General features: G+C 38.9%; 3 protein-coding genes across 9 annotated transcripts in view; 2 read left to right on the top strand and 1 right to left on the bottom strand.

The window, feature by feature from the left end:
* Positions 1 to 18,128, top strand: part of LOC141769828 (rho guanine nucleotide exchange factor 28-like) — a 186,254-nt gene that overhangs the window by 121,060 nt on the left and 47,066 nt on the right. For 5 of the 6 annotated variants that reach the window (XM_074639265.1, XM_074639263.1, XM_074639264.1 and 2 more), the window contains exon 1: positions 17,417 to 17,606. The exons of the other annotated variant lie outside the window; for it this stretch is intronic. The gene's annotated coding sequence lies outside the window, so the exon portion shown is untranslated. Of the gene's footprint in view, positions 1 to 17,416; positions 17,607 to 18,128 lie in introns of those variants that run through there. 6 annotated transcript variants of the gene reach the window in all.
* LOC141769820 (transcription factor BTF3-like) lies at positions 4,325 to 7,660 on the bottom strand. Its single transcript, XM_074639252.1, has 6 exons — positions 7,537 to 7,660; positions 5,834 to 5,902; positions 5,627 to 5,740; positions 5,187 to 5,388; positions 5,033 to 5,089; positions 4,325 to 4,724 (listed from the first exon to the last, which is right to left on the bottom strand). Exons 2-6 carry the CDS (start codon positions 5,900 to 5,902, stop codon positions 4,678 to 4,680), a joined length of 489 nt encoding a protein of 162 aa, XP_074495353.1. The 5' UTR covers positions 7,537 to 7,660; the 3' UTR covers positions 4,325 to 4,677.
* Positions 7,997 to 15,176, top strand: utp15 (UTP15 small subunit processome component). 2 transcript variants are annotated; one of them, XM_074639249.1, is made up of 12 exons: positions 7,997 to 8,169; positions 9,176 to 9,292; positions 9,400 to 9,492; positions 9,638 to 9,822; positions 10,039 to 10,217; positions 11,293 to 11,418; positions 12,183 to 12,318; positions 12,435 to 12,519; positions 13,492 to 13,647; positions 13,843 to 13,944; positions 14,163 to 14,296; positions 14,445 to 15,176. In XM_074639249.1, the coding sequence occupies exons 2-12, from the start codon at positions 9,203 to 9,205 to the stop codon at positions 14,743 to 14,745; spliced, it is 1,587 nt and encodes a 528-aa protein (XP_074495350.1). In that variant the 5' UTR covers positions 7,997 to 8,169; positions 9,176 to 9,202; the 3' UTR covers positions 14,746 to 15,176. The 2 variants fall into 2 exon arrangements, with proteins under 2 accessions (XP_074495350.1, XP_074495351.1); XM_074639250.1 differs by having other exon boundaries at positions 7,997 to 8,265.

Below are 18,128 nucleotides of genomic sequence, written 5' to 3'. Positions count from 1 at the left end.
CAAGACACTATTAGATAGTCAATTTGTTGTTTCAAGTCATTTTTAACCTAAAATACCAAAATAAAATCACTGGTTGCTGCTTCTCAATGTGAATAGTTGCAGTTTATATCTACAGTAAAAGTCTATTGAATTGTTGGTCACACAAAAAAAGCAATTTGTCGATGTCAACTTGGGCTTTGGGAAATTTTGAGGGACATTTTATCCTATTACCTCACACTTTACAGACCAAATGATTAATCACTTCACTGAGAAAATTAATCATCAGGTCAGCGGTGTTGTGGTTGTTGATGATGTGGGTATATATATATTATATCGTGATACAGGCTAGGCCTATATTTATCTCTTCTTCCTCTATAATTTCACTTAAAACTGTTCTGTTCATTTTCCAGTCAAGTTCTTAAAATGAGAAAATACTCAGTGCTTTTCATCTGTCAAGTATTTAATTCACACAGGAGTATATATAGACTATTTATTTATTGAATTACCAGAAAACATGCTATATCGTTATATATATCGTTATCAAGATATGAAATGACCTATATCGCAATAGATGATTTTGGCCGTATAGCCCAGGCCTACTATGTGTAGTCGGTTACCGAGGAGGAAGCGGTTATCGCTCCTATACGCCGATCAGCCATAATATTATGACTGTTGTGGAATTTCTGATACTCAGGTTAACTCAGTCAACGGGAAGGAGGAGGCCTCGGAGCTGTTGATGTCTTACAAATTAAGTTTATTGAAGCTTGATCAAGGAGAATTATCAGGTCTCCACCATTGATATGTTCTCTCCGTGAAGGCCTCACAACTCTGCTCGTTCTCCCTGGTGCTCAGTGTTTTACCCTTATCATGTTTTGACTTACACGGTTCCTCTGGCATCTCTGACACTGGTTGCCCCAGTGACTGGCTCTACTGTCCCTACTACAGACACAGCTGTACAGATACTGGTGGCGCCCCTAGACAGGAATCCAACCCAATAATGTCAACAGAGGGACACTCTGGGAGACACTCTGACCTCCCGACCAAGGAGAGAGGAATTGATAGAAAATTTCGACACAATGACCACCTGCCTAATATTGAGTAGGTCCCCCTTTTGCCGCCAAAACAGCCCTGACCTGTCGAGGCATGGACTCCACTAGACCTCTGAAGGCACGCTGTGGTACTGTATCTGGCACCAAGTCGTCAGTAGCAGATTCTTTAAGTCCTGTAAATTGCGAGGTGGGGCCTCCGGGGATCAAACTTGTTTGTCCAGCACATCCCACAGATGCTCGATTGGATTGCGATCTGGAGAATTTGGAGGCTGAGTCAACACCTCGAACTCGTTGCCGTCCACATGATGTAAAAGAAAATATGATTCATCAGACCAGGCCACCTTAATTCTTCCATTGGTACGTGGTCCCGTTCTGATGCTCACGTGCCCATTGTAGGCGCTTTTGGCGGCGGTGGACACGAGTCAGCATGGGGCACCCTGACCTGTCTGCGGCTACACAGCCCCAGGCAACAAACTGCGATGCACTGTGTGTTCTGACACCTTTCTATCGGAACCAGCATTAACTAAACAGCAGTTTGAGCTCTAGTAGCTCTTCTATTGGATCGGAAAACACAGGCCAGCCTTCACTCCCCACGTGCATCAATGAGCCTTGGCCGCCCATGAACCTGTCGCCGGTTCACCGGTTTTCCTTCTTTGGACCACTTTTGGTCGGTCCTGACCACTGCAGACCGGGAACATCCCACAAGAGCTGCAGTTCTGGAGATGCTCTGACCCAGTTGTCTAGCCTCACAATTTGGCCCTTGTCAAAGTCGCTCACATCCTTACGCTGGCCCACTTTTTCTGCTTCCAACACAAAGTTCAAAATGTTCACTTGCTGTCTGATATATCCCCCCACTGCCAGCTGCCATTGTAACGAGATAGTCAGTGTTATCCACTTCACCTGTCAGTTGTCTTAATGTTATGGCTGATCACTGTATACAGTAATAAGTCTGCACCTGTGTATCTTTGCATTAATAATCATATTTCCCCGACCCTTCATCCTGGGCCTAAATCCCAGAAATTACCCAGCATTACCTTAGGTACATTTTTTATCTCCTTTCAAAGGTCCCCCCCCCCCCGCCCATCACACCATCACTGTGAGTCATTTGATGCTCCCAAAGTTCATACACGCATGCATGCACACACATGTTTGCACAGGAAAAAAGAGAGAGAGACACCAGGACTTTCCCTGACTGTTAGTCACGTACGGGGCCACCCAATTTTGTTTGGCCAAATGTCAGCTACCTCACACACGATAAACACATTTTAGTCTTGTGTTATCTGATTCCGGCGTCATGTGTTAAACTGAGTGTGAAATACTTTCATAGTAAACAAAGCCTTCGCTGGAGGGCTGCTGTTAGTATTTGGTGTTATAATTCTGCTTTGTTTGGTAGGTAAGTCCGTTATAAGCTACTCTATATTTCATAGAATCCACTGTCTACATTATGACTAGCGTAGCTTAACAACATTATGACCTTAAATTCTTCGAAACCGGTTTGGTCATTTGAACTGAAATAGTTGGTTTCAGGTTTCAGTTCCTTAAAAATGTATCTGACGACGGGTAGAATGTAATGTACTCGAATAACTTCTCTCTCCTATTCACAGTATGTATTAACTACAGTGATGGATTCTCACATTATTGCTAATAATCTATAGCTATATGCTAAACATTCCCATCCAAAAATCAATGATCACACAGCCCTACAAATGAAAGCAGGTAAACATACAAGTTGATCTACTTATGGAGGGTAGAATATGTGTACAGGTCCTTTGTACAGTAAGTGTTGGCAATTGACCAGCAGGAAGAGACACAGCTGTGTGATGGTGGTAAGCACATTGCTCTGCCACTGAACTTGCAATTTGATTTTGTTATATATTCAAATTAGTAATGTACTGTACGTTTATATACTGTAATTTTCAGGTTTTTAAAATGTAGTTTCAGTGTAGCTTCATTATTTTTGTCACGTCTTCAAGTCTCAAGATTTGAGTCACCCAACTTCTTCTTTCCTCTGTATCAGATGAATCGATGTGAGCAAAACCACAAAGTCTCAGAATATTCAACGTGTTACTTTCATAAGTCCCCAAACTAAAGAGTCATCTTCAATGTCTAGCACTGCGTCACACTCTGAAGTCAATTCAGGCCAGATAATGGAACAAACCATCAAGGCTGCCCAAGAAGGAGTTCAACATCCACCCTACAAAAACATTTAACATTTAATCAAAGTTGCATCTCATTGTATACAGTATGACTTCTGTTTTACACCTGATTCAAACCTTTTTGGACCCTTTAGTGCATGAAACCAACATCATACAGTTGAATGTTTAACTTTCCTGACTGGATAGGCAGCATATTGAGCATCACAGCTACAGTATATTTCCAGCTGATATTCAGTGGCACCAATAGGTGACCCTACCTCACGTGTAATGCCAGAGATAGGTTCACCTTAAAACCTTTTGAAAACTTAACCCTAGTATTGTTGCCGGTCCCGACAGAGCTTCAGTGATTTATAGATTTACAGAAAAGCTACAAGCTCTTGAGCCAGAAAGTTTGTGAAGGACCTTAAGATGGAAAATGAACTCCACTATGATGACACCATTGCAGGAGAATGAGAGGCTTTTGTTTTTGTTTTTTACTGGTTGGTACAGATGTATAGCTGTTTTTACATAATTGGCCAAATTGCTGCTTTTGCCACACCTGTGATTTGATATATATGTAAATAGGAGTTTGGTATTTTAATCTGAATACAAAAGAGAAGATTTACGAGAACATTATAATGAAAGACAGAATGGGGCATTATGAAGAGGGGAGGCAACACAGCAACTACTGTACTTTTCCTATTAGGAGGAGCAGGACTGACCTGTGTTTAAAGCATACATACAGCTCTACTGTATATTGTAGTCTGTCTACACTGGATGCTTCCACTGTTTCCTTCAGTATCACAGAACAGACATGTTTCAAATTGAACCATGGCTGTTGTCTACATGGCTTCCTAATGGACGTTTAACTGCAACCTGAAGGTTCTTATCAAGCTTCTATTGATTTTTCACTTAATGATCACTCATAAAAATATGAGATTGTGAGTTGGGTTGTAAAGTCTGTTAAATACTTTCAAGTACACACAGCAGTACTGCTTTGGTACAATGTAGGCCTACACTTAGAGACAGCATGTGCTGCTTTTCACTGCACAGCCAATGATAAAGAATTCAGTGTTTAGTAGTTATTACTAATGATAAGAAAGAAAACTAGGACCATGAGTTTGAATATAATGGAACTAAAAGTAAACATGCAAAAGAAGATCATTTTAAATGTAATGTTTATTACATGATTCATTCCACCAATACATTTTGGATGTGTGGGTATCACAATGCAGGAGAGGCAGCGTGTGAAAGAGAAAAGGTTTTGCACATTCCACTGAATTAAATAATTTCATTTGCAATGCAGAACGAGACAAATCAAACAAAAGGGTTGAGTAACAGATGTCGTAAAAAGTCAATTTTACTTGTTTTAGCCCAGTTGTCGAGGTTACGATTAAAAAGCGACTTTTTGTGTTGTAGCCACAGAGCAAATACAGAGGTGAACGGTTACAAAATGTTGCTGTGTCAAAGTACGGTGAGTCAAGAGGAGCCTTGAAATGTTCGCTGGTGTTTTGTTAGTTTGCCTCGTCCTTTGAAGCCTCGTCAAAGTTCTCAACAAGATCTGAAAACAGAGAGTAAAGATTGGTGACGGATAAATGTCTCAATGAGCACAAGATACTAATAAAACTTCATTACTAAATATGAATATAACCAAAAACAACCCTGTGAATTAATCCTTTATTCTATGATATACTTAAATACACACCCAGATGCATTGACACTGAACTTATTAAATGTAATAAGGTCATATAGTTCCACGTTACAAGACATGCATGTAAATGTCTCGGTCAGCCTGCTCTGGACTTATTATAATGTGGCTATTTTAATGCTACATTACCTTAATAAAAGGGGATGTGTGAATTTGCTTACCTGGAACCTCATCGTCCTCCTCTTCAACAGCAACCATAGGGGCTTTGTTCTCTCCAGCTGTGAGGGGGAAGAAGAACAAACAGCAAATTGTTAACAGACAGTACACAAATCTACTGATAGATGCAAACAGATCAGTAAAGAGTGTTGTGGATACCTGGTCTGGGCAGGTTCTCTGCTAATCTCCTGAGGCTGGTGAGACTGTCGGCCCCCAGCTGGTTTAGGATTCCTGGGAGCATCTCTGTGAGCTGCTTGTTCTCAGCGTGACCCGTGATCGTAAAGGTGTTGGCAGCCAAGGAGGCCTGAACCTTTGGGTTGTTGAAGTGGATCACTGTCCCCTGGTTTGTGAACATATTCACCTGCAGTGACACACAAACAGGAATTAATGGGGAAAAAAGGAAGAGAAGAGTCAGCGTCGAAGAGGACGATGCAACAAACTGAAGCATCCTTTTATTTTGCCATCTTTGCTTGGCCTCTTGTTTTATGTTACAATATTACTCTATTTCTAAGTGGAGAACCCTGCTGCATCAATGTCATGAAGAAGACCTGTGTGCGTACTTATTGCTGGGAATGCATTTCAGAAAGAATTTGCCGTACCTCCTCAATGCCGGAGATGTTGTTGACTCCCAGTTTCTTGAGGGAGAACTGCAGCTTCTTGTCATCTGCTGTTGCTGTTCTGTGCACAACCTTCTTCTTTCTGCGGGCTGACCCCTGAAGAGCACAACAATGAAACAATGACAAAACTCAGGAAAAAAAAGAAATGCATTTTCTTAAAGTAATTTGCCAGCATGCATTCCAACTCACCTTGCCGCCTATGCGGACCTGCGCCTGCAGTTTGGCGAGCTTCTCCTGGTTCATTATCGACTCCTTCATCTGACAGGGAACAGCACACACACACACACACACACACACACACACACACACACACACACACACACACACACACACACACACACACACACACACACACACACACACACACACACACACACACACACCATCAAATTTAATATTTCCTCACACATTTCAAACTAATTCTCACAGAGCTGGGGGACATATGAAAGCACCAATAGTCATTTCACACTAATCATTAATCCTGATTTTGTTTGTAACACTCAGTTTTCTACTCATCCCATCTACATGCATACTGATAGTGTGATCTTGCAATGAGAATCAGTAATAGAGAAATATGCAAAATGGTGTACAGGTCTGGAGTTCATTAGACACATGGGGGTTTGACAATTACAATTAAGTGTCAAACCTAAAACTCCCCAAAATCCCCCCGTCGTTTCGCCTTTTGGCTCAGCAAACTAACTAAGAATGCACAGCTGTCAGAAGCCCAAAAATAGCTGCACACTTTTTAGTCTCAAGTTCTGCATGAATCAGACACCTCTGTCTGAAGTTCAGCTAAAGTTCCTGGCTAAGTTAAACTCCTAATGTAAAGCTAAGGTAGATCAGTTAGATACTAACTTTACAAGCTTATTTTTCAGCCTCCAAGACTGATTTACAGAAAAGCTACAAGCTCTTGAGCCATAAAGTTTGTGAAGCATCTTAAGATGGAAAATGAACTCCACTATGATGACACCATTGCAGGAGAATGAGAAAGAGGCTTTTGTTTGTTTTTTTACTGCTTGGTACAGAAGTGTAGCTCTCAGTTTTTAAATAATTGGCCAAATTGCTGCTTTTAGAATAGAATAGAATAGAAAGCTTTATTGTCATTGTATTAAATACAACGAGATTCACAGTTGCCACTTCAGGTCAGTGCTTTAAAACAAATACTTGACAAGACTAAAGGAGGCAGATAAAACATATAACAGGTAAAACATACACAGTTATAAAGCAAATAAAACAGGTAAAGTAGATGTAATAAATAAATATAAACAGAAGTGTTACACTAGAAGTATAAAATATAAAAATAAATGTAATGTAAACAGAGGTAATTGTAAAACAGGTAGGGTAGATGTAATAAATAAATAAATGTAAACAAAGGTAGTTGCACTTGAGGTGTATATTGCATCAACGATATTGCACAGACAAATGTATTTACATTCAGTGTATTAATATTGCACAGATTGCCACACCTGTGATTTGATATATATGTAAATAGGAGTTTGGTATTTTAATCTGAATACAAAAGATTTATGAGAGAACATTATAATTAAAGACATTTGGGCATACAGAATGGGGCATTATGAAGAGGGGAGGCAACACAGCTCAGTTAGAAGATGTGCTATGGGATCATGATTGAACCTTCAGCCTCTGAGACTTGGAAGCTTATTATTTTTGACATCCGGGTCCTCAGGAATCATGACAACTGAACTGTCTGCTTGTTAGCTAGCCATGCTAACCAGCTAGCTCAGGCCTCTTTAAACTGATGCTAGCATTCAAATATCATCGATCTTTACCTCCTCAGCGCGTATTGTGACTCGGGGAACTGTTCTTTCTCTACAGAGTCAACATCATACCGGGCTGGGACACATTAAAAAGCTACAGAGACGTGAACTAACCTGGGAGAGTGTAAACACGTGGAGTCACACAGGCGGTATCAGCTCGGAGAAAGGAGCGAAGACCGGAAGTGACGTTCTCAGATCAATAATTTTCCGGATGTGGCTGCAGTTTTTCAAAATTGTGGCTCATAATTTTTTTTTTAGTGTTTTATAATTAATAAAACATGTCTTGTCAGGGTTTTTGAAGTCGCAGAGATCATGTCTGACGATTACACTGCTTTCTAAAATTGACTAGTTGTGAACTCTTGAAGCTTTTGAAATTAATATAATTGATCGTATCAGTCAGATTTCACCTGAAACGGAAGTAGATTTATTTTTTAAACATACAATTAATTAAGCTTATGAATACATAGGCCTTTTCAGAAATGTAAATATATAAAAAATAAATATTATAAGGTTATAAATGTAAATAAAATAAGAAAATGTTTCTTTCAGTGAACAATAAAGTTTTGCCATCCGTACCGGAAGTCGTCACGTTTCTAGTCGTCATGGCGTCCTCCAGAGAGGCAACGTGATAACTCCTTAAAATGTGAAACTTCTGGTTTTCTTCACCTACCGACATTGGAATCATCTAATTTCAACAAATCATACTTAAAACAATAAGTGTGCACTCCCGGACGACTTCATTTAAAGGTGAGACTCATCAGAAAGTAGTTTAGTAGAAGATGCGAGTCGGCTAAAGAGCAGCATGCTAACTAGCTCACTGCTGAGCTGAACACGTTGGATCAGGTATCTTCTCTAATAAGTATCACTACGTGTAACTTCAACTATTAAGTAAAGGTTAACTGTAGACTTTATTTTATTGAGCTCTTAAAACGTAGTAATAAACCTCAATGAAGAAATGTAATGTCTGGAAACAGTGAAGTTAGCTTAGCCTTCACGAGTTGCATGGTTTGTTGGGTTGTGGTGCTGTTTAACACGTTTGAGTGCGAACTTTGTTGTCATTTAGTCCATGTTGTTGTAGAATTTGGTGCCCTTTTTTTTGCCGGCTGTTTTCTTGTGGATTAAAACAATCTTGGCTAAGCTATTAACCCCTTACCATCCAGTTCAGCCACGTTTAATAGCTGAAAGGTGGTAGAAACCACCTGCCTACTACTCTGCCTGAGAGAATCATATTCTGTGTGTTTGCTCCAGCTCCTTGTTGAAGCTATATCATGTTTACACTGAGTGAAATACCGTAATCAACGTTTTTTCTTTTATCGACAACAGAAATTAAAAATACATTTGTGTGGGTTTGAACATTGTTTGGCCTTACATCATGGATTTGTATAAAAGTACCTCATTCATTCTCACTGTGCAATATCATTTTTCCACTTGTGCAATTTTGTTAATAGTCTGTTTATTGTCAATACTGTGTATACTGCTCCTATTTTTATACTTCCTTCTATTTAAATGGTTCATATTTTGTTACACTTTGTTTAGCTCTTTTTTACTGTGTTAGCTGATGCATCTTGTTTTTTGCATTATCCCCTTTGCTGCTGTACACTGCAAATTTCCCCACTGCGGGACTAATAAAGGAATATCTTATCTTATCTTATCTACCTGCAGGTCAGTGGGGTTTAAGAGGTTAACTAGCCCAGGTGTCACATCTCTCTCTATGTATTAACATCCATGTTTTTTGTTTTCTGTATCTCACCAGACAGAGTATTTCACGATCAGCGCCGAAATGGCTTCATTCAAACCCACCAAGATCCAAGTCTATCCTAAACTTGGAGAGAAAGTCACACAAGACACACTGTACTGGAAAAACTACAAGGTGAGTCTCTTCTACTCTATACCGTCTTAATCATTACCGTGAAAAAAAAACCATCCTTAATGCCGTTTCTCAATCTTAACCATGCATCTCTGTCTCTCTTCTCACAGGCTCCAGTCCAGATAAAAGAATTTGGAGCAATCACAAACATAGACTTCTCCCCAGTGGCTCCACATCATTTTGCTGTGACAGCATTCACAAGAGTACGTTGGCTTCTCAACTATGAATTCAGCTTAGTTGTGTTTATTCAAATTAATCGGTGTTCACCGCCATAAAATAATTATGTTTACAGTCAGTCCTCTGAGTATCAGTATGCATTCTCTCATTCTCACTCTGGTTTCTCTACAGATCCACATTTACGGGCCGTTCTCCCAGGAGCCTGTGAAGACATTCACACGCTTTAAGGACACTGCGTACTGTGGGAGGTTCAGGTCAGACGGCCAGCTGCTCGTGGCGGGATGTGAGGACTCTGTGGTCCGGCTGTTTGATGTCAGCGGCAAAGTGGCGCTCAGGATGTTCAAAGGGCACACAAAGTAGGTATAATCCCACATGCCACTGTCTGAAGGTGTTTTAGTTATAGGCTTAATTTGAATTGTTGAATGATGATCTCTTGAGTGATCCATCGACTGAATTTCCTGATGATCTCAAGAATTCTGACAACCTTTGAACTTACAGAGTCTTACAGACTTTTAAACGTCTGGTCCTGAAAGCAAACTGATTTTTTTTTCTCTCATTGTGTTCCTGCTCAGGGCTGTCCATGTCACAGACTTCACTTCAGACCGCTACCAGATCCTCACAGGGTCTGACGACTACACCTGTCGGCTTTGGGACATCCCAAATGCTACTGAGCTCAACACCTATCAGGAACACACAGATTACATTCGCTGTGGCGTCTCGAGCAAACTCAACAGAGATCTCTTCATCACCGGTGAGATGGAGGCACATTTTTTAAAATGGGTGTTAGGAGGATTATGAATTTACTTTAACATCAATGTTTGGTGTATGCCAGAATTTTTGGATCTTTTTGTAGCCACTAATGAACGTCATCTGTCACAGTGGCTTTTAGATTAAACTGATGTAGCAGGAACATCCGAAATCTGCCAACATTTGTTTTTTTACTTTTTATTTTCTATTTAATTAACCTTGAAAAAATAAACAAATATATGTTTTTTTTTTATATTTATATATCTATATATCTCCAGGAACACACAGATTACCTTCGGATTTGGTAAAAATCTTCTAAATTAACAGGAATTACAATTCAACTGCAAATCTTTTTTAATGCAGCAACAAATTGGTCAAAACTTAAATGGGAATTTAAATTCCAATATATATTGTATATAGCGTAGAAGCATAGAATTTAATTGAACAGATCGGCCCCATTGTCGCAGATACCCGATCCAGCTATTTGAGTCCGTATCTGCCTGATATCGGATATCAGTGCATCCCTATTAGAAACATGCACTACTAAAAAGATATGCTTTCCCAGCTGTAACCACGGCTTATACCAATATCAGGCCGCAGGAGGTGATTATGTCTTCTGGACTTCTTGTGTATTAAAGGAACTGTTGAATGATGATCTCTTGAGTGATCCATCGACTGAATTTCATGATGATCTCAAGTATTCTGACAACCTTTGAATTATTTTACAGACTTTTAAACGTCGGGTCGTGAAAGTGAAGTAATGTCAATTTTGTCCCTTTTTTTTAATGGAATTCTTGACAGTAAAACTATGAATATGTATATATATAGATATGTAAGTAAGATATACATATACAGATATGTAAGTAACATATACCTAGAGTAATTGAATAATTCAAATGCAAAGTCAGTAGTAGTCGCAGAGGTAGAAGTAGTAGCAAGTAGCAGGTTTCAACTTGTCTTATCGCAAATCTTGTGTCTGAACTGGGTGAAAGATGGGATGCCGCTGCAGATGGAAGGATGAAGACCAGGATGAAGGAGCTTGGTCTGTTTTTGTGACTAACAATGGATGTTTATTCTAGGATCTTATGACCACACACTGAAACTGTTTGATGCCAGAGCGGATAAGAGTGTGATGACCATGGACCACGGCCAGCCAGTGGAAAGTCTGCTTCTCTATCCTTCTGAGGGACTCCTCGTCTCTGCAGGTAGGCAGCCGTTATAATCATCATGTTCAGTCAGCACATCCAGAAAATGTGCCCCCTTGTATAAGTGTGTGCCCCATTGTAACAGATACCCGATCCAGCTAATTGAGTCCGTATCTGCCTGATATCGGATATCAGTGCATCCCTATTAGAAAAATGCACTACTAAAAAGATATGCTTTCCCAGCTGTAACCACGGTTTATACCAATATCAGGCCGCAGGAGGTGATTATGTCTTCTGGATTTCTTGTGTATTAAAGGAATCGTTGAATGATGATCTCTTGAGTGATCCATCGACTGAATTTCGTGATGATCTCAAGAATTCTGACAACCTTTAAACTATTTAACAGACTTTTAAACGTCTGGTCGTGAAAGTGAAGTAATGTCAATTTTGTCCCTTTTCTTTTTTTTTTATGGAATTCTAGACCGTAAAACTATAAATATGTCTTTCTTGTTGTCAGATCAAACCGAAATTATGTTACTAGTGTTTAGTCTTTTTAATTTAAGGGTTCCTCAGCCTTGTTCAGGTTGACGCAGGTTGTTGTGCATGACAAAACACAAGTAGGAAATGTTTAAAATTGGACGGGCTGGGCCATGTCAAACCAGGAAGACAACAGCATTTAAGTCCAGTCTATACTTGGTTGTGACTTAAATCGGAACAAAACAACCTGAAATAGTTTTGAACTGACTTCACTCATACCCACATGCTTCATTATATTTACTAATGTGTACCCAGGGCATTAAAAACAAACTTTTCCCTCCGTTTAGGGGGGCGCCATGTGAAAGTGTGGGACCTGCTAAAAGGAGGCCAGCCCCTGGTGTCACTGAAGAACCATCACAAAACTGTCACCTCATTGTGTCTCAGCAGCAACGGACAGAGGCTGCTGTCAGCCTCTCTGGACAGGTACGGGGACAGGTGTATCTACAGCATGCATGCCTTATCAGGACAGTTGCATACTTGTTTCATAAGTCTTCTTTATATGATCCTGATGTAATGCAGAGTCTCTGTTTGTCTTTCAGGCATGTAAAGGTGTACAACACCACCAACTATAAAGTGGTCCACAACTTTGACTACTCTGCCTCCATCCTCAGTCTGGCTTTGGCTGTAAGAAATTACATTCAACCCTTTTATTATGTTTTATTATTAATTTTTCATGTTAGAAGATGAATTAAGTGAAGAAAGGTGCATTCAAATAATTGAAGCAACATTTATGATAATGACTGTGGCCTATAAACGTGCAAAAAATGAGCTTGTATTTGAGATGCACCATCAGAGGGAGCTGTGATTTGAGAGACCGCAAGCTGATAGATTCAGTTTCTGCAGCAGCCGACAGAAATATCTAGTATTGCCAGAGATTTAAATCGATAAGAGATGAAACAGTACATCCTCTCCTCTCTCTGCTGGCATGAGGGTGTAGGGTTTCCAGAACACAATGTGCAACCTGGGTGATCTGACAAGGCATTTTTTTGTTTACTTTGGGCTTTCATTGCTTTTGGATTTTTACCTTTCAATCACTAACTTAGGGATCCACCAATGCAACTTGGTAGCAACTTGGTAAAAATCTTCTAAATTAACAGGAATTACAATTCAACTATAAACCTTTTTTAATGCAGCAACAAATTGGTCAAAACTTAAACGGGAATTTAAATTCCAATATATAATGTATATAGTGTAGAAGCATAGAATTGAACAGATCGGCCCCATTGTCACAGATACCCAATCCAGCTATTTGAGTCCGTATCTGCCTGATATCGGATATCAGTGCATCCCCATTAGAAACATGCACTACTAAAAAGATATGCTTTCCCAGCTGTAACCACGGCTTATACCAATATCAGGCCGCAGGAGGTGATTATGTCTTCTGGACTTCTTGTGTATTAAAGGAACCGTTGAATGATGATCTCTTGAGTGATCCATCGACTGAATTTCATGATGATCTCAAGTATTCTGACAACCTTTAAACTATTTCACAGACTTTTAAACGTCTGGTCATGAAAGTGAAGTAATGTCAATTGTGTCTCTCTTCTTTTTATGGAATTCTTGACAGTAAAACTATAAATATGTGTTTCTCCTCAGCCGGACGATGAGTCCATTGTCGTGGGTATGACCAATAGCATCCTGAATATCAAACACAGGAAAAGCCTTGAAGAGTCGAAGGAAGTCTCCGGCCAACAGAGGCGGCGACCGACGTACCGTGTTTTTGTGAAGGGGAAGAACTACGTCCCTAAACAGGTATGTTTACATACACACAGTATCTGAGGTCAACAGCCTGAGACATGATGTGATTATTCCCTAAGAGATGTGCTGACTGAATCAAACAAAAGACGAGGTCAAACTGACAATTCTTTCTGCACACTGAGTTATTACATAAGGCTTTACTTTCTCACCATTGCTAATTAATTTATTTCGTTCTCCATCTTTTTCCAGGATGATTATCTCGTCAGCAAGCCAGTGAAACAGCATTTGGCCAAATACGACAAGCAGCTCAAGAAATTTAATGTGTCGAAGGCTTTGGATACAGCTCTGGAGGTATACATTTTATATATTCATAACATTAGCAACAAGGTCAAATCATTTGGTCTTTTTTTCTTGAGGTTCTTTCAAGTTTTAAAGTTGTCCTTTTTTTCCAATTTGCAATAAAAAGGGAGTGACATATGCTGCTTTCCTGTTGCTGAGTTGTACAAAAAAACATGGCAAAAATGTGTTACTTACTTTACTTAATAAAGTACATTAAATTTTATTTATAGACATGGGCAAGACAGAGGAAGCCAGAGATCACAGTTGCTGTTATAAAGGAGCTGGATCGAAGAGGAACGTTGAAGAACGCTCTGGCAGGAAGGGATGAACAGGGGCTCGTTCGGCTGCTCAACTTCCTCATAGGGTAAGAAGCAGACAAAACATCATTGCTCAAGTAGACTGTTGAAATAATGCGTGACTGGATGCATTTAATTTGGTAGCTTGTACATCTAATCGTGCAGAAATGTTTTTGCAGAATGAATACTTCATTTTTCTTTCTGTTTCTTCTCCAGGAACGTGGTTGACACCAGGTTCACTCCTGTCCTCGTAACGGCTGCCGAGATGATCCTGGACATCTATCGGTCGGTAATCGGCCAGTCGCCAGTCGTGGACCGACAGCTGCTGCGTCTGCAGGAGCTCCTGGAGAGAGAGATCGACTACCAGCAGGACCTCCTGGAGGTGCTGGGCATGTTGGACACGTTGTTCGCCTCCTCCCTCCCGAGGAAGGAGGTGCCATGCCCTGGCATCAGCAGGGCTAACGGCCTGGCTCTGGGAGAAGCGAGTACCTCAAGACCACAGCTTCAAGCCACCTGAGTCTTGTAGGGAAGAAGGACAAACTGCTTTAGACTGGGTTAGAGTGCCTTTTCAACTCTAAATAACCTCATTTTGACACACATTTCCTGACATGACAGGCCACATGTCACCAAACAAACATTTTGTTACAGGTTTTAAGAGACTGACACACCCATGGGCTCACTCTGGTGTTTTAACTCAGCGTGACTGAAAACACAACCGGCAACAAAGAGAACATGCGTTGTACTGTATGAACAATCTCCGAGTGTGTGAATGGAAAGTGTTGTTTTTATTGGAAGTCTTGTAACTACACCTTCAGATGTAAATGTGGTATGTGTGCACATTTTGTGTGTCTGAATGATTTAACTGTTAATGTCTGCTTTATTTTTTCATAATATTTGACATTGGCAAATGTTTTATAAGCAGATATTAATAAATCTTTGTAATATTGACACTGAGTAATCATAATTGTGTTGAAATAGTTTGAAGAATTGGCTCAAATCGCTGATGATAAAGCAGATTTCAACATGTGGGTATTATTACCCTTTTCTTTGGTCGTGTGTAGAAGGCAACCCACAAATTGCGAATTCTTGCAAACTCTCGCAAGACTTGCTGCCCGACGACCTTCCTAACCTTAACCATACGAGGTCAATGCCTAACCTTAACCGTACAAGATATTGGCATAGTATGGCCTAACCCAGGGGTCAGCAACCTTCAAAAAAGCCATTTTAGGCAAAAATAATTTAAAAAAAAATCTCTCTGGAGCCGCAAAACATTTGATCATTGTGATGAAGGTAACACAGTTTACAGTCTTAAGCATATAGTATATAAGTCTAATGAAGTGAGAGACAATGTACTACGGAGTATTAGGGCCACATTGAGGGAAGAAACATCTGAGATTACGAGAATAAAGTCATAACTTTAAAACGAAAAAAGGTCGTAATATTATGAGAATAAAGTCATTACGAGAAAAAAATAAAAACACGTAAAATTACTACTTTATATTATGACTTTATTCTCATACTATTACAACTTTTTTTTCGTAAACCTTTGACTTAATTCTCAAAATCTCAGATTTTATTTATTTTTATTTTTTTTAAATAAAAATGTCAACAAAAAAACAGTTATTCATTTCCACTAATTTAAAAAAAATAAAAATCCTCAAGGACCCACTGGAGAGGAGCTAAAGAGCTGCATGTGGCTCCGGAGCCTCAGGTTGCTGACCCCTGACTTAACCTTAACCAGTTGAAGTCAATGCTTAACCTTAACTATTCCCCCTGTTGAAATATATTTTAACCATTTATAATGGCAAACTCAAATATACTATAGGTAATGTATATGAAATCTTACAAGGGAAAGAAGAAACAATGAATACAAAGACAAAATGGGAAGAAGAGTTGGGAACACAAATAACTGATGAAGAATGGAAACGGATGTCGAGTGAAATACATAAAACAACCAGTTCCTTGTTCTGGAGAGAATTGCCTTGGAAGATAAATATGAAATAACTTCTAAATATAAAAGAAGACCAAGCGCTCAGTGCTGGAGAAACTGGGGGTGAAAGAAACGCAAATCATTTACACATTTTTTACACATGTAGTGTATTAAATCTGTTTTGGTTAGAAATATTTAAGTTCATAGAAGACATTTTCAAAAAACCTTTGTATTTAAAAGCAGAACATATACTCAGGGAAACCTCCAATTGGTCTCGGTAAAGATGAACGTTACTTACTTAGAATACTCAGAATCACAGCACCTGAAGCAAATAACAAAAGGTTGGAAAAAAACTAAACCCCCAGATTTTATAAAATGGAAAAGTGTAATTCAAGAAGTAAAAGTTATGGAAAAGGGAACTCACAAAATAAGGAATATGGAGGATGTTTTTTGAGAAGAGATGGAGTCTAACAGAAGGAAAAATATAGTTACATGGGTTAACACGCATGCACATATACAGTACATATGCTTGGAGGTGACCGGACGTGAAGGAGGATGCATGTGTGTGCCCATGTAAATTATATGACTATATATTTGCGCTCCTCCCCCTCCACTCCCTTCCCCCCTTTTTATTTTCTATTAACTTATTTGTTGATTTAATTTTTTATTACTCTCGTATTTTTGTAATATTATTTTTTGTTTGTTTTTGTTATGTGTGTTGTTGTTTTTTAATTTTTTAGCTTAATTCTTTATTTTTATAATTATAATTATTATTATTATTATTATTATTATTATTATTATTATTATTTATTTTCTTAATTTTATTTCAATTTTGAATGTTGAAGTCGTTTTTCTCTAGTGTACTTAATGAGTTTGTCTATAAGCTAATCTACTTAAAAAATGGTTTATGAATTATTGTAATTACCAACTGTAAATCGCATATATGAAAACAACCTTGAAAAAAGGGAAAAAATAAAGTATATATAAAAAATACAAACCTTAACTATTCGAGATCTAACCTGACCTAACCAAAACAATATCGCGAGAGTTACCTTCTAGACATCATCCGTTTATTTGCACTAGTCGCAGTTCTATCGCCGTCCACTAGATGTCGCTGCAACATCACAGAAACGGTTCACTTTATTATAAGGAGGAATTTGCATTTGAGCAGACGGAAGACAGAAAGCATCAACACTGACAGAGAGAGGAGAGAGAGAGAGAGGATGCTGTGTCAGTCTGGAGGCTGCAGCAGCAGATCACTCTGGAAACAGCAGCGACACCGACTCAACGCCATTTCTCAACTTGTAGCTTTAAACACACCGACACTTGAATCAGCAGTCAGCTACAAAACAAGGAGGATGTATCCGAGTTAGAGGCTCTTTTTGTTGCTCAATTTAAGCTAAACTGTCGAGTTTCTTCTGCTGGAGTTTGAGCTCCTGTGAAGGAAGGTACGTCTATAATATTAACCCTTTTAAACGCCTTTGCTCACTGTAATATTTGTTTTATTATGAATATATGTTGACAGCTAAATAGGTCAACAAAATATGAGTTTAATTCATTTTAAGAAAAAAGCACAAATGTTTTCTCAAGCTAAACTGTCGTGTTTGTGGTATTAAATAGGCTGATAAATATGCAATAAATCTGCAATATTAATACACTGAATGTGAAATACATTTGTCTGTGCAATATATCCTTTGATGCAATATTCACCTCAAGTGCAACTACCTTTGTTTACATTGTATTAATTACATCTACCTATTCTACAAGTGCAATTACCTCTGTTTACATTACATCTATTTTTATATTTTATACTTCTAGTGTAACACTTCTGTTTATATTTCTTACTCTTTGGTTTGTTCATACTTTGCCTCTTTGCTCACTGTAATATGTGTTTTATTATGAATATATGTTGACAGCTCAACAAAATATGAGTTTAATTCATTTTAAGAAAAAAGCACAAATGTTTCTCA

This window comes from Sebastes fasciatus, chromosome 6 (genome assembly GCF_043250625.1).
Source record: "Sebastes fasciatus isolate fSebFas1 chromosome 6, fSebFas1.pri, whole genome shotgun sequence".
Taxonomy (NCBI): Eukaryota; Metazoa; Chordata; class Actinopteri; order Perciformes; family Sebastidae; genus Sebastes; species Sebastes fasciatus.
Note: the sequence above shows the minus strand (reverse complement) of the source record. Positions and strands in the feature narration are given on the sequence as shown.